The sequence below is a fragment of the Centropristis striata genome, chromosome 19 (genome assembly GCF_030273125.1).
Source record: "Centropristis striata isolate RG_2023a ecotype Rhode Island chromosome 19, C.striata_1.0, whole genome shotgun sequence".
NCBI classification, from domain to species: Eukaryota; Metazoa; Chordata; class Actinopteri; order Perciformes; family Serranidae; genus Centropristis; species Centropristis striata.
The window spans coordinates 16,913,975-16,929,590 of record NC_081535.1 but is presented as its reverse complement, the minus strand read 5'-3'; the positions used below and the strand labels follow the sequence as shown (position 1 = coordinate 16,929,590).

The 15,616-nt window shown below is 39.8% G+C and overlaps 1 protein-coding gene across 5 annotated transcripts in view; it reads right to left on the bottom strand.

Annotated features, from left to right (window-relative positions):
• Window positions 1-1,933: 1,933 nt before the first annotated feature.
• The window catches only part of LOC131992283 (nucleus accumbens-associated protein 2), a 33,345-nt gene continuing 19,662 nt past the window's right edge, over window positions 1,934-15,616 (bottom strand). For 2 of the 5 annotated variants that reach the window (XM_059357802.1, XM_059357806.1), the window contains exons 2-7: window positions 13,549-13,730; window positions 11,492-12,259; window positions 9,165-9,341; window positions 5,424-5,529; window positions 5,095-5,192; window positions 1,934-5,003 (exon numbers count right to left, since the gene is read on the bottom strand). In XM_059357802.1, the coding sequence (XP_059213785.1) occupies window positions 4,471-5,003; window positions 5,095-5,192; window positions 5,424-5,529; window positions 9,165-9,341; window positions 11,492-12,259; window positions 13,549-13,660 (1,794 nt within the window). In that variant the 5' untranslated portion in view covers window positions 13,661-13,730 and the 3' untranslated portion in view covers window positions 1,934-4,470. Of the gene's footprint in view, window positions 5,004-5,094; window positions 5,193-5,423; window positions 5,530-9,164; window positions 9,342-11,491; window positions 12,260-13,548; window positions 13,731-14,814; window positions 15,164-15,616 lie in introns of those variants that run through there. The other 3 variants (XM_059357803.1, XM_059357807.1, XM_059357805.1) reach the window with 3 other exon arrangements.

Genomic DNA, 15,616 nt, shown 5'->3' with positions numbered 1-15,616 from the left:
GGACACATACATACACATACAAACTTTTAGTGCATTTTTCTGAGTCTGCTGAAGTTCAAATGCACACTCAACTGGGTAGTTAATGTATTCCACTCTTTATCACTACTTTGCCGTCATTATTATAATAGATTAAACTTGACGCAAACATTCAATAAAAGGCCAGGGTGTGTGATAAAAATACCACCCTACTCTTTGCAAGACTCCACAGTCTTTGTTTGCGAACAGTGACAACAGTTATTCAGCATAAAATACATGGTGCATAAAGATCAGAGGTTTCATTGGGTTAGAGTGAGTGTCTGAATGGCATGCATTTTATGATACAAGTGTCTCTTTGCATATAAATGTATTGTTTTCAGGATAAACCACTCAATGGAACAAAAACCACTGTCCCCATCAGTTTTACAGTAATGGGGGATGAACGGAGCACTATGTAAAGTTTTAGAAAGTAAGTAACAATTTATTTGCAAATAAATGTTTGTGAAAACAGGCTCTTTTCAAGCAACAATCCCACCCTCTCTTTCCTTGTCATGTTCAATGATCATCCAGGTGTATGGCAAATGTATCTCATTAAACTGAAAAAATAATTCTTAACTACAGAGTTTGCTGTGAAGGAGGTTTCAATCAACGTTATATGTAAAATACATAACATTACATACATTTTTCAGACTTTTTGCTTTCAGCCACCTCAAACAGCTCATCCTCCCAAGGGTTAGCCTTGACATTCTCTGAGAATATCTCAGTTTATAGTGCAACATCATTCATGTTCAAATTCACCCTGCACAAGAAAAAAACAACAACAGCCAAACCAAGAAAATAAGCCAAAGAAGTTTTTCCTAAAAAGGTTGGTGGTTTTTGTTGGCCGGGACCGAGTCAGACATATTTTACAGTAAGGCAAACAAACAGTGAACAAGCTGAAATGTGAACAGATCAAGGGGAATAAATGTAAAATATTTATGTATGTGGGATTGTTTTGTGAGGAAGACTCCAAAGTGAAGCCTCAACTTATAGATGGGGGAAACAATAGATATAATAAACTTTTTTGGGAGACTTCTCAATTGTATAATGTGAGGATGTCAGTTCAGGGGATTAATAAATCTGTTAAAATGAGTAAAATGAACATGATCGTGATGGTGCAAACAATCTCGTCAAAGAATGAGATGGCGAACATTAAGTAAAAATAAATAAAATATTTAATACATTAGAGGCCAATTTTAGAAAATTTTGTATCTGAAAACTTTAAAAAGTTCACATCACAACATCCACACACACACACAGTCAAAGTCTAAGGCACTGCTCCACACCCCTTTATCACTACAGTGAGTCTATAAATGTTACCCACCCTGTAGTATTTACTAGATTAATGGCCCAATTTTTGTATCTGAATTACAGGGCTGACACAAAAAAAAATATTTTTCACTTTTATCAACAATGTGAGATTGGGCATGCCTTTAGAGGAGTTCTGTGCTCTTGGATAGCCCTTCTTGTTAATTTGGAGATAATTTGAAATTCCTGTCAGTTGAAGTAGTGACCATGCAAAATAATCTGCCTGTTTCAAAGATTGTTTCATGAAAATACAAAGAAACAAAAAGACAAGGACAGAATTGATTTACTGCACAGTCTGACAGTCAAATAAGCAGGTTTCATTTTGGGGGTTGGCATTCTGATAAAGTTGCAAGCCGTGCTGTTATCTAAAATATCAACTTTGAATTTGGTTTACTTAAAAAAATTACATATTTGAGGAAGAATGCTACCTTGGTTACATAAATTAAGGTTGTGGTTCTAATAAACAACTAATCATCTTTATTTTTATTACAACTTTTTTCAAGAGCAACTTTAGGAACTGAACTGCTCAGTAAATTCTAAATGAGATAAATAAATAAAACTTGGAAGTCTGTACAGAAAATGTCACAATCTCTCAGATGGTGACATATAACTATCAAAATGTCAAAAAAGATGAGCTTGTTGGGATAAAAGTAGAATAACCAATAGAGTAATAAAAGCCTGTGCTCGATCTTTGCTCAGTTTTGTGAAAATAAGGGAAACACTCCCTGGTGTTCACCACTTTGGAAGACGAGTTTAAAAATAGCAAAAAAATTCAGTTTGAACATCTTCCAGCCTCACAGTTACCTTAACGTTATGATATGGCCCATTTTTATAGTATACAATTTAGGAAAAACTTCTTCATGTAAGAAAAAAAAGTGTACGTCACCATTTTCAGTCAATCCCTCGCCAAAGCAGTGCTACAGTTTACATTCATTCATCATCTCAGCCATTCGAAAACAGCGCTGTTTTATCTATGTTGGATCACATTTCTTCCAAAAAGAAAAAAAAATAGATGTAAACGTCATTATTATTAAGATTTAAAATTATTATTACCTTGTGCAATTATAACCCTGTGTTTCTTGTGCAGGGCAGTCTTAAAGCTTCTCCTAAGGAATCCAAAACAAGTAAACAACCTTTGAGGTGGCACAGCACTAAAGCATAAACAGATTAAGTATATCAGGGGTATATACTGTATTCTTTGTTAGCTTATGCTATCAATGTTTGCAGGGGAAAAGTCTGATTAACTTTGCCAATAAGTTTCACTTAATTTGATGGTCTGAACTTATGATTAAATGTGATTTGAAATAGTAAACAGAAAAAAAACATATACAACAGTGTATTTCTTTAAATCAATGCACAAAACAACAAAGAAAGGCTGTGTGGACTGTGTCCCTATGCGTGGCAGAAAGCATGAAAACAGATATCAAAAAAGAAAGTATGACAAATACAGGTTTATGTCCCTGTTCGACATTGCCTCACTCCTCCCCCCTTTCCAAAAAATAGAAAGTTAGAAAGAGTTTTCTCTCTCCGAACCCACAATCTCCTCATCGAAAATAAACAATCAGGGTGAAGCGGAGGACATTTTCAGTATTTAGTACAGTTACATTTTGCCAAAGTTTCCCACCCTTTTTTTTGAGTGCAAATGCAATAAGCCAGCAGAAATTGCTCTTATAAGTTTTATTCAATAATTTACCCCCCAACCCCCCCAGGTAAAAAAAAGAAAAAAAAGAAAGCAGGATGGAAGCAGGGCTATGTAGTCTCGGTGCCAATCACACCACCACATCAAGGTGAAAAAGTGCTTCTCTCTTCTACCACTCAGTGTAGTGCACTTACTCCTTCGACTTCATGTATTCAGTCTCCTCTACACGTGGCGACAGCACGCTCCGTAGTTAAAAAAAGAAAATCCAATGTGTCAAACACAGTGGATCCTGGGTCACACCCAGGCCAGTTCTAACATGTGTCAGACTGAGGTCAGATCCCGGTGAGAAATGGAAAAAAAGTCCTTTAATGGCATATCTCGAGGCAAAGGTAGCTGTTTTCTTATTTAGATGCAGGTTTGTGGCTTTGTTTTCAATAATTCTCTGTATCCATGGTTTGTATTCATGCATGCAAGCTTGGATTTTAGTGCATGTTCTTGTTCATGTCTCTCTCTGTATCTCCAAGACAGAATGATGTAAAAGGATCTTTCAAAGTTAAAAAGCATTGTTACATTTTTTTGGACAGTGTATTTTTATGCATCGGTGCAGATATTAAAGGCTAACTATCATAAGGTGAGAAATGTGCACACGTGTGTGTGTATGTGTGGATCTGTTTGTGTGTGTTTGTGGTAAAGGGCAGTCTGGAGCAGACACAGGCATCACATTGACGGTCTAATCCAAAATGTCGCGGGTAAATATGCGTGAAAACAAAACTCCAAGTGTTTCCTTTCGCAGAAAAACGTTTCCACGTCTTCATCCCTAAGAAGATGCTTTAAAAGATGGGAAATGTGTTCTGTTAAATGGTGGTAGTGCACTGCTTGACCTTTAATCATAATGCAGTCTTTGTTATATATTCATACATGTTTATCATACAACGAAATGATCTGTGTTTTTATGAGGGATTCTTTCTGTGATCCGTTTATCCCCAAGGTTGCACGGGTTATTTTCAGATGCGGTTTTCCAAGAAAACAGAATCATTTACAAACCATTATACCACACTCCATTAACTGCCAGTATAGCAGATGTTACTTTTGTATTCCACTGAAATTATGAATCATTCCAGCCATTTGTTCTGCTATCAGGCCTTTGTAATATTGCTGCGGGTGCCAAAATACTGAGTAAATACTGAATATACTAAAAAAAGGGTGGAGCAAGGGTTGGTTTTCTTCGTGTGCTAATGCCATGCCTGTGTCTACTTCTACTATGAGTGATCTACTTCCACTATCAGTAAGTATGCGTGTACACAAGCACACGTGTGCGCATGCATCTGTGACAAATTCTTGTATAATAAAGATCTACGAGCGCAGCTTTTTGTGCTGAATAATTCCCGTTGAGGAAGCACAGAGGAGAAGAAAGAGTGGTGGACGAGATGTTAAGAGTAAGAGAGCAAGCAAAAGAAAATGCGGTGTTAAACAGATTTCACAATGTGTGAGGCAGCCCAAAGGGACATTCACTGTCCGTTCACCCTCAGACCTTGTCCAAAATTTTCAACTTCCTGCTCAGACGGTGTGTCGCCACAATTGCCCGCCTCAGCTCCCGGGATCAAAGTTGGCGCCCCCAGTGATCCGTCTACACCTTCTAACCCAGCCTCCTCCTCATCTTCCTCCTGCTCCTCCTGGACTACTCCTTCACCTTCACCTTCGGCCTCTGCTCCAGCCGCCCCGGACCCAGGGCTGCCCTCTGTCAGCGGTGGGTGAGTCCTGAGAGGGTCCTTGCGATCTGGATACAACCTTTGCTCTAGGGCCTTGAAGTCAGGCTCAAAGGGGAGGGGTACGCCCTGTTGAGGGGCACCCAGTGCTAAGCCCAGACCGACAGCAGCACCCATGCCCATTCCTGCACGGTACACCTCCATGCCATCAGGCAGCATGGACTTGATCTTGGGCAACCATCGCTTGCGGACACGCCTTGCATTTGTGCACATGTCAGCAGCAATCACATTCATTTCACTCTCCTTGAAGTTAGGGTTGAAATTTTGACAGTAGACTGTAAAAGAAAGGAAAAAAAACTCCATTGACACATTGTTCTCTTTTAAACTTCTACCACATATATTTGATGATTGGGACAGTAAACCTACGTTTGACAGCGTTGAGGACCCTGCTGTCCAGGGGTTTCCTACTGGGGTCACTAGTAGAAGAACGGATACCTGTCCCACAGCTATTGGCTAAAGTGTTCCTGCAGGGATACAGAGTCAACACCAGGGGGCAGAGTCAACAACAGGCACATACAGTAGGAACATGGGAACACACACAACTAACCGCATTGCACAACATGGCCACAGATGGAGTGTGAAAGTTGCTTTGAGACAACAGCGGTAGTGTCGAAGTCATACAAGGAACTCAACAGTAGGCACTTAAAGACTCACACAAACTGATCTGCTTTAGTTGTGCATGTCTTTATACTCACCTATCAAAGAACGTGGCAAGCAGACGGCGAAGCAAGACTTTGTGTTTGATACCAGCACATAGATGACAATTCATCAACTGACCTCGAGTCATGAACACTTGTGTACCTGGTGGAGGAAAAAAAAAAAAGAAGAGGATTCGCTGAGAAAACTGCTCATATTACACTCTATTTGTCTTTGCAGACTCCAGGGCTTTGTCCTTTCTTTCTGTGGCCCAATTAGCAGCTCATCTTTTACAATTTCAAATCCATATTCAAGGAGATCTTTTAACACAGTTAAACAAAGCCTCAGCCGTCCAAAGTAGAATCAGAAATCAGGAGAGGAATCCAAGTCGAAGGCCATAAAAACAGCACATTATTAAATTACTTGGCATTGCTTTGTTTCCAAAAACATCTCTTTCAACTGAATAACCAGTTTCAGTCTTATTTTGTGTGTTTTTAATTACATTGCAATCTAACTGAATCTGAGCATGCGGTAAATTTTGCACCCAAACTTTTTTGATTAATTACGGACTACAACGTGCACCTGTCATTGTGTTTTGTCGTGTCTGTCCATAACGTATGCAGAAAAGTATGTAGACTCGATGCTTTTGGCTGAAAAGATTCAATGCTAAATTGATTAAACTTTTTGTCCCGCTCCTTTGTATGAATTATATTAGCTGCATGTTGAACGCTACCTTGTCTCTTTGAAAGTCTGTGGTCTGACTGCCAAGAGCGATGTCTGGCAGTCAGACCAAAGACTTCCCTTTTTGTTTCATCATACCAAAAAAAATCTTTTTCCTCATGCTCTCAGAGCCCTGCAAGGGCCATTTGGCAAACTCCCGGCAGGCTGTCATATGCTTTTTACTCCAGAGTGACTTCTGTCTAGTCACTCTACCATAAAGGCCTGATTGATGAGTACTGCAGAGATGGTTGTCCTTCTGTCACGGTCCCCAATCTCTGCAGAGAAACTCCGCCGCTTTGTTCTGTCCCTTTCAGAGCACCTCAGTGATTTGGCTCAAAACCATGATGGCGGCCAATCAGAACTGGGTTGAACGTGATCAGACACCACTAAACGTTTATTTCATTAGGGATGAGAATTCAATTGAATGTTGTTGATGTTCACTGAAATGTCTTAATTTTATGGTTTATCCATGGAAGTACAGTATAAAGACAACTGGAGACTGGCAGGCGGCGGGGGCTCTGTTGATTCCTATGAAAGTTGCGCAGCGTGGCACATTATGCCAAAAGAAGTTTGACGTCCAAGTGTAAAAATACCCAAATCTTGCACACATACTTCCCCACTATGGGGATTATAGAGCAAGTGTAATAGCATTTCCTTTAGCCCCGCCTCCCAACTTCTCAGTCTCTGGCTGGTTAAATTAATGGAAGGAGGAAAATAAATGTAGATTTGGCTTTTAGTCAACTTAAAAACTTTAAGGATGTAATGATTTAACTAAGCGCAATTTATGTGTATTTCAAAGCTTGGTTCTTTCCTGGAAGCTTAGGTTGAACATTGTTTATTCAAATAGATGGCATGGTAGTTCCCATAAAGTTGGCTAAAACAACTCCGTCAAACTAAATTCAAGCACAAATAAAATACATGTTCCCAAAGATGACTTCTGTCATTTTAAGCTATGTGTCAAGTGATAATTTTCTTGATAAGTTTGGTTTTAATTAGTTATTTGATGCTATAAAAAGGAGATGTGATGTCCTGACTGACAGTTGTAATTGACTCTTGATGATGGCAGTGCCCATATTTAGAATATTTCACTTAACTTTTGTACAGTGAGAGGAAGTGGAGATGTCTTTATCTTTTTTTACAGTCTAGGGTTTAGCATATATTGGACCTAGAGTTGAGCTAGAGTTAAGTCACAGTAAATGATTATGACCTAGGGTTGGGCGATATATCTATATAAAAATATATAAATATATCTTTAAATGTGATATGGAATTAGACCATATCGCATATATTGATATTGTTTAAAAAATTCTTTCTTTATATATAATTGCTGCCCTTACAAGGGTTTGTCATATTTATTTCTTTGGTAATGTTCATTATTATTTTCTCATATAAATATATTTATTTCAGTAAAAGATTGGCCTATTTTATTTCATAGGCTATTTTTATTTAAGATTTTTTTTTAGTTAAATGTGCACTTTATGGCGCTTTGATTTTTAAAAAAAGGTACTCCTGTTATACAGAATTTAAGTTCACTTAAATAAACGGTTTCAATAAAACTACTCGTGACATGTCGTATTTGGCTTTGGCTTTGATTGAACATTTGCTCTTGCTTTGCTATTGATATATTCATTAAAAATATTGGGAAATATATCCAGCCCTATTATGACCCGAGATTAACCTTGGACTGCAGTCCCATAATGGTTAAATGCAGGTTGAACGTGTACCTCCTGCCAACATGGTCTCACAGGAATCCGTGAAATAGCCACGGAATCACTCAAATTAATTAATATGATTAAAAGTTAAAAGTTAATGACAGTCATATCCCGTGGCTATTCCATGGATTTTTTTACCTATTGGTTTGTGTCCAAGTCATGTGACTTTCAAGGTTCCGGCGGTCAGAACAAAAAACATGGCGGACAGTTCTCTCATTTTTAGTGAAAAAAATATGAATAATATTTAATAAATATTTTGACTTAGTTTCTGCATAAAAATGGATTTCTAGCGAGAAATATATGTTTTATTTTCTAAATATTCACTCAGTAAATGTACATAATCACTTTGTCGCGAAGATCTCGCCAGAAAAACACGATCCGCTGTGTTTTATTTGCATTGTAGCGAAATCTGTGTCAGTTTCACGGAAATTTGGGTGACTCAGTGGCTATTCCACGGGTTTTGAGTTAAGGGAATCCGTGGCTATTTCACGGATTCCTGTGAGACCAGGTTGCAACTGCATAAACTTGACATTATTAAGAGTAACTGAGTTTTGGATAATCAACCCAAATCAATGGCCTCTTTGTTAATTTACTGATTTTGTATGAATGGCCAGCTCTAGAAAAGGATTTCATTTGAAAGGTTTTTTCTTTCACAATGGACCTTTTTCACAGCAGATATTTTGACCTGAGATAGTAGGAAAAGCACAGGTGAAACTGATAACATTAACGATGGTTTAGTTCCATTAAGAGTCCCGTGAAGCTATTCCAGTAAGCCACCATGCACAATACCAGGGCCGCCCCTAAGTGGAATGCAGTCATTATTAACGTTAATAACCCTTAGGAGTTTTTTACTTTTTAAGACATTTTTTAAAATACTTTTCATTCTATATACCACTAAAAAAATGTTTACCATGCCATGTTGGTATTATTTTTTTCAGCAAAACCTCACCTATATGACCTGATCTTTTTTGGCAATGACTTTCTGGATCACAAACCCCATAAAAATTAGATTTTGAATATGATGTTTTTTTTACTTTCAAAACACAATCATGCTCAATAAAGAAGGTTAAATATTGCAGATGTGAACACAGGTTACCTTTAACATATAAGGGGTAGCACCTGTGCCTTTCATCCTATGACTCGGCAAAATGTCTGCTTTGAAAAAAAGTCAATGGAATACTTGAGTCCTCCTATGTCCTGAATCTATAAGTTAAAATTATCAGTTGAATGTTCCCAACTACTGAATTTACGTTGAAAAGGGTGGAGATATGAATACTTCCAATTCAGTTATACTCTGCATGTGTGCATGTGATAAAATGTAAATCAATGTGTGTTCGTGGATGCATGTGTTTTTGTGCGCGTGCCTACCAGCTACCAATTCCAGCTTCTCCCCCGGGTCCCCCTCAGTGTAGAGCTTAGGGTGGCAGCGGTAGCCTATCTGGCTGATGAGGCTTGCAGGCAGCGCCACCAGGTCCCTGCGGATCAGCACGCAGTTGCGGCTCTCCAAGGCCAAGGGCATCGCTGCCATCTCTGGCTTGTCCTGGACTGATGAAAGCAAGCGAGAACAGAAAGGGTTCAGAAAGCTTTTGTTACACAGCAATACAGACGCAGATAAATGTGGACACATCCATATAATTATCAGACTATAAAAGAACCATCCATACCCTCTGTGCCCTCTATTTAAATCAAGGCTACAACATTTAATTAGTGAAGCAGGTTGGTGTAATCTCATACAAGCTTGTTGTGTTTCATAAATGTTTTAGAGCATTGCAGATGTATCCCAGATAAGTCATGATGCTGCATCAGCAACTTGAGTTTTGGAGAGGGACAGATCCGAGGCAGGGTGTTAGGTTCTTACTCACAAAATTGTTTCCCCTAACCTCTGAGATGACTTTTGAGTGTGTGCACTTGCAACCACACACACACACACACACACACACACACACACACGCACACACACGGAGAACAGGAGAAATAAATCCATTAATTGTGACACACATGCACATACTCTAATCAGAAAAGTGTGGATTAATGCATTTGCATGTGCATTCACACTTATACAAATGCACACACACAGGAAAGGCGTGCACGCTTCTCAAATATCCCACAATGTCACCCTGGGGTGCTCTGACTGATTGCAGATAGAGTGGATTTCATAAATATCTGAAACTCTAGAATTTGACAAACCTGTGTGATGCCTTGGAGCTGCAGGATGCTAAGAATCACTGAAGATGTGTGTGTGTGTGTGTGTGTGTGTGTGTGTGTGTGTGTGTGTGTGTGTGTGTTTGCACATCCACATGTGAGTTTGTGTGAATGCAAACACAAGTGAAAATAGCAACTGTGCCTGCATGTGTAGGCAAACCTGCACCAGTATGAAAACTATAACAAAACGCAGTACAGACCAGCTGTTGTAGCTGTGATAAGGAGTGTGTTGTTGGTCACGATGCACTCCAATCATAACTCCATAAAGCTATCTTTATGCTGAGAGAACCCACACACACACTGGAGGCACAACATCCTGCTTTTTCAAGATGCGCAGAATACATGATTTATGAAAGATTAAATAATGTAACTGGGATGAAATTAATGTGCATCAGGTTTTTTTTTTGCACAAAACATGGACAGGAGCGACTTTGTTCCCTAACTCTGCATTCGTGGGTATATATTTCTGCAAGTCATACTGAGTTTTTACTTTTAGATTGGTCTGATATCAAATTAATTTCCTCCATCTGAGCCAAGGGCAATTGCAGAGGTAATTCACTTGCTTGGATCTTACATGACTAGAAAGATTTTAAAGATATTGACAAGAGCATGAGGGTTGACATTGAAATTGTTTTGTGAGCTTTTGCTCTTTTGTCCAGTTTTTCCTTTTAAAGACTTTCATTTACTGAAGTTAAGAAGTAAATACTTTAACAGTTGGCGTGGTGGAATGATCTATCTATCTCTCTATCTGTTTAACATTGTCAAGTGGCCCAACTATGTTGCAACTAGACCCATGGGAATCCAGGGACAAGTCAGAAAATGAAACTGGTGAGAAGATAACGCACAAGATAAAAACAGTGAGCTCAGATCTCAGATTTTGCCTTAAAATGTAGATGCTGATTTTTCTTAAAAAAACAAAAAAAAAACACATTTAAATTACAAACTAGGAACACAAGCTAAGCCGTTTATTTATTTTAGGGATTTTCTTTATTTGTATTCATTTATTTATTTGATTAGAGATTTGTTTTAAAATTCAATTTGGCTTTTTGTTTTTAAGACAGAAAACATTTTCAGTTTCACCTTTACAAAACAAAGTAAATGTGCATTGTTTTGCATAGATTACACCCTACATTAGAAATAAAAAAAATGTATTTTATTCAATAAAGAAAAGAAAGAACATTTTTTGTAGGTATTTGTCTGAGAAACCAAGGAACCTTTACCTCTCAGAATTTGTCCTCAATGTATATACATAATGTATATGTACATAATGTGAACCCAGTATTGTGAGTTATATCAACTTTTATGTTACAAAGTATACAAATGCAATATTATTTTTTGACTATATATGAGAACATAGTATATTTTTAGAAATTTTTAACAGAAAAATATTCCAGATTGTGAAGTGTTGCAGTGCTTTGGTGTATTTGGTGGAGAGCACTCATCACTGGAGCTTCAAAGATTTGATAAAAGCCTCAGTATAACATAATACTCACTGCCGTAGGGGTTAGCTGAACGTCCATACAGATGACTGTAAGCATCCTCTGCGATACCGTCATAGGGCTCTTCCTCAAACTCCTCATCCTCATTCTGGTAGGATGTAGGACTGTCAGTGGTTGGCAGGCTGGACGCTCCGGGACTAGACCTTTCGACTCCCCCTCCTCCTCCTGCTCCACCTCCACCGGAGCCTTGAAGATGGAAAGAAGGCATGCCGGGGATGGGGGTCCCTCCAGCCGTCGTATAGAACAGTGAACTGGCCCTCGTCAGCCGACTCCCCAACTCCGAGGACGAGATCTTGCTTTGCGTTGAAGGTACTGTCAGGGGCGTCGGGTCGCCCCCTTCTAGTTTAATCTTACGTTGATGCGGCATGAGTAAGGATGGAGACCAGCCTGGGGTTCCCAAAAGGGCCGCCACCGCCAGGCCGTTACCGTTATTACATGGACTCTGTGGCTCGGATCCTGTTTCTTCTAAAGACCCTGCTGTCTGCGAGTCACAGTGCGGTGAGTTCGCCTTGAACATTAGGTCCATGCCTCTTTCAACTATATGCTGAATTTGGAGGTAGCCAGCTGTGTACATGACCACCAGCTGTTCACTAGCTGCCATTGTTAGCTTCCCTGTATAGCAGAAAGTGAGGATCTGCTCAAAGCAAGCAGGTGTGACTGAGGAGGGCAACTCAAACTGGTTCTTGGTGGAGCTGCTGAAGAGGTCACGAAAGTAGAGGCTGCTGGCAGCCAAAACGGCCCGGTGGGCTTTGAAAGCCTGACCTGGTTGATAGAAATAACAGAGAACAGGAAAAATATGTGAATGTTGATACAAAATTCCAGTATCACTTCAAAGGTCTATAACCGAAACATTAGTATGATCAATGAATTATAATTTTTAGCAGGTGTATACTACTAACCATGTAGAGATATGATATGATTGCTACTAGAACCTGACTGATACTATTTTCTGTGGGCCGATACGGATATATTCGCCAATATAGCCATCCATATTTTGCTATGGCAACTTTAAACTTTTGTCGCCTGTGTTGAATGACACTATAGGGTTAACATCACTTCGAGCAATTTTTTGTCTCATTCTGTGCTGCTTACTCTTTGTGATGAAATATGCGATGACACCATTGATAAATTACACTAGCTAGTAATTTATATATTTACTTTTTATATACTTTTATTATTTATATAACATTTATGCCGATACCATTATATCTGTGCTAGGCCGATATCTGCCAGTAAAACTGGCTAATCGATATATTGTTTGGGCTCTTATTGCTTTCATTGTTGTATGGCCTGGCCCGGGTTCATTTTTTAAAAAATCATGCACAAATGTATTTTATTACATATTTTATTATGACAGTCAGTCATAACTGAAAAAGATTATAAATAAATACATTTCTGAATAAATAATGATTCCTTAAATAAACTGTTAAAGTACAGCCACAATTTTGTCCAATAATAGTACAGTAACAGTATAAAACAGGAGAGCAACAGCAACTTAAAACCCACTTTCTTTTTCACCTGTTCAGAGTTGCACATGTGCAGGATTAATCGGGCAGGATGGCATATCAGGCATGTGTCACTTAATGCAAACGCGGGCTGACTGATCTGTACCTGCTTGATACTTCCATTATCAGCTCCAGAATAAACAATTGCTGCGTTCAAAATTGATAATAGAAGTACTTGACGAGTGAGCCATCTTGCTTCTTTCTTTGCACATGTGCTATACTGATCAGGCAGGATGTACAAATTGGGTAGGGAGTGACACGTTTTGTTGTTTTTCCTGTGTAAATTATATATACACATGATATTAGATCGGTGCATAGACTCGCATGCTCACTGATACCCAATCAAGCATTTCAGGCTGTATCTGGGGCTTTTTCGATACTGGTTTCAGAACAACTGTAATTATAATGCCGAGTAGGGATCTTCTTTTCTCAAGACTCAAGTTATTTATTTCAATGCACCTGCACCTGAGATAGCCGACTGCGTAAATATCTTGAAATAAAAGTTCTGCAACTAAGATAAAATCTCCAGATTTCCTACTAGCTGACCTTTGACCACAATGGATACATCGCAGTAGTGTCCCAGCAGGCGCTGCTCATTAAGGGAGCCCAGAACTGTGGCTCCAAAGTTCGGGATCTCCACATGGAGCAGCTGGGACATGTTGGCCGCAGAGGAAGAGGAAGATGGGGTTTCAGATATTTACTGCAGACTCCGCCACGGAGAGAGACATCTGTAAAAAAAAAAAAAAAAAAAAGAAGGTATGTAGAATACATTAGAAAAAAGAAAGACGGAGTGCAAAGACAATGCGTGAAAGATGAAAAGACATGCCAGAGGGAGGGAGAGATAGAGCGGCAAGGAGAGAAAATTGAGAGAATCTTAAAGGGAAAGAAAGAGCAAGAATGAAAATAGAGTTGAGATGAAGTGAGAAAATGAATACAGTTGAGGGAGAAGTGAGAGGTGTGTGAAAGAGAGATGGATATGCTGAGATAGTGGGTGAGAGAGAAGGCAGGAGAGAGAAAGGAGGAGTCAAGTCAGTCCACATATAAAAAACAATACAATGCCGTGCCTACTGTACATAAGGATGTTGTGAAATACCTTTAGGCTATGTTGTTTTGAATGGCTAGAATTCCGAGAACCTTGGACTAGTTCCATGCACTGCACTTAATGCATCAAGTATGGACTTTGACGACCAGTAAATCAGCCTTAACAACTTTTCAGAAGGAGGAAACACCACACAGTTTTTTCCATCAGAATTTAGAGATAGTCCTTGATTTTGCTGACTCTATATACTGTCAGCATTTGTCCTCTTTTTAAACTCCGGCTACAAAACCAAACAACTCAAGATGCCGTACGGACAGATCTCACATTAACTTTTATAGCTCCCCTTTCTCCTTTTCAGTAACATATTCCAGGCATATTTGCACCTTCCCTGAACCTTGTGTCATTGTTTTTTCTCCCCCACCAACCCACCCACATACACACACATACATATACGCGCTGGTTTCATTATTAAGCAATGCTGCAGAACAGTTTCCAGGAATACAAACTGAAGAAAAAAAATGTCACCGCCTCTCTCTCTCTCTCTCTCACACACACACACACACACACACACACACACACACTCACTCACACACACACAAACACACACACACACGCACACACACTCTTGCTCTCTCTCCCACTTCATGCACTCCATACAGACAGGCATGCACTCTGGCGTACTTACATAAAAGTGTGCACGCCTAAACACACACACACATACAGTACAGGCTGCATAGGGAAATGACTGTGTACTCTGGCACGCAAGCACTCACCTGGAGAAAGCAGCACACGACTTTCCCCCCTTGCTAAACAGTCTTGCACACATGCACAAATGCAGAAAAAAGCGCTCACTGTTATCCCAGACAGTTCTGACCTGTGTAAGCCAGTCTTCTGGTTAAAACACACCATGGAGTCTTGGCACACACTAACACACCAGCAGCAGCAGCAGCAGCAGTCAGGACCAGGACAGAAGAGGAGTAGTTAGAGATGGAAGGAGAGCACTCTGATGTACTCCGTCTGGTCGGGTCTCTCTTTCACTTAAAGTGTCAGTCTTAAAGATGATTCTTTCTGCTGTCTGACTGACTTTTCCTCTGTCTGTCTTCTATCTCTATATCCTCCAAAGCCCCATTCTCTCTGCTCACTGTCTGTTCCAGCGTTGTCTCAAAGCCTCCCTCTGCCTCCCTGTCATTATCTCTCTCTGTTTCTCTCCCCTCTCTCTATTCTCCAAGGGTTGAATTCAACAAGTGCCGCTGTAGAGAGAGAGAGAGAGAAAGAGAGAGGGAGAAAGAGAATGGGGGGGAGAGAGAGAGAGAGAGAGTGAGAGAAAGAGAGAGAAGCAGAGCAGAGCCGAGCAGAGCAGAGCGAATCAATGATGAAAGGAGTGGGAGGCTCAGTGTGTGCGTGTGTGTGCATGTGTCTGCGCGCGTGTGTCTGATCAATGCAGTATCTATACGTCGCAGGGAGTGGGAGGGAGAGAAAAACACAGGCTACAGTTACAGACGGAGACAGAGACTGGGCAGAGCTAGAGAGAAGCAAAGGAGGGAGGGGAGGGGAGAGTTGAGACAGAGAGAAAGT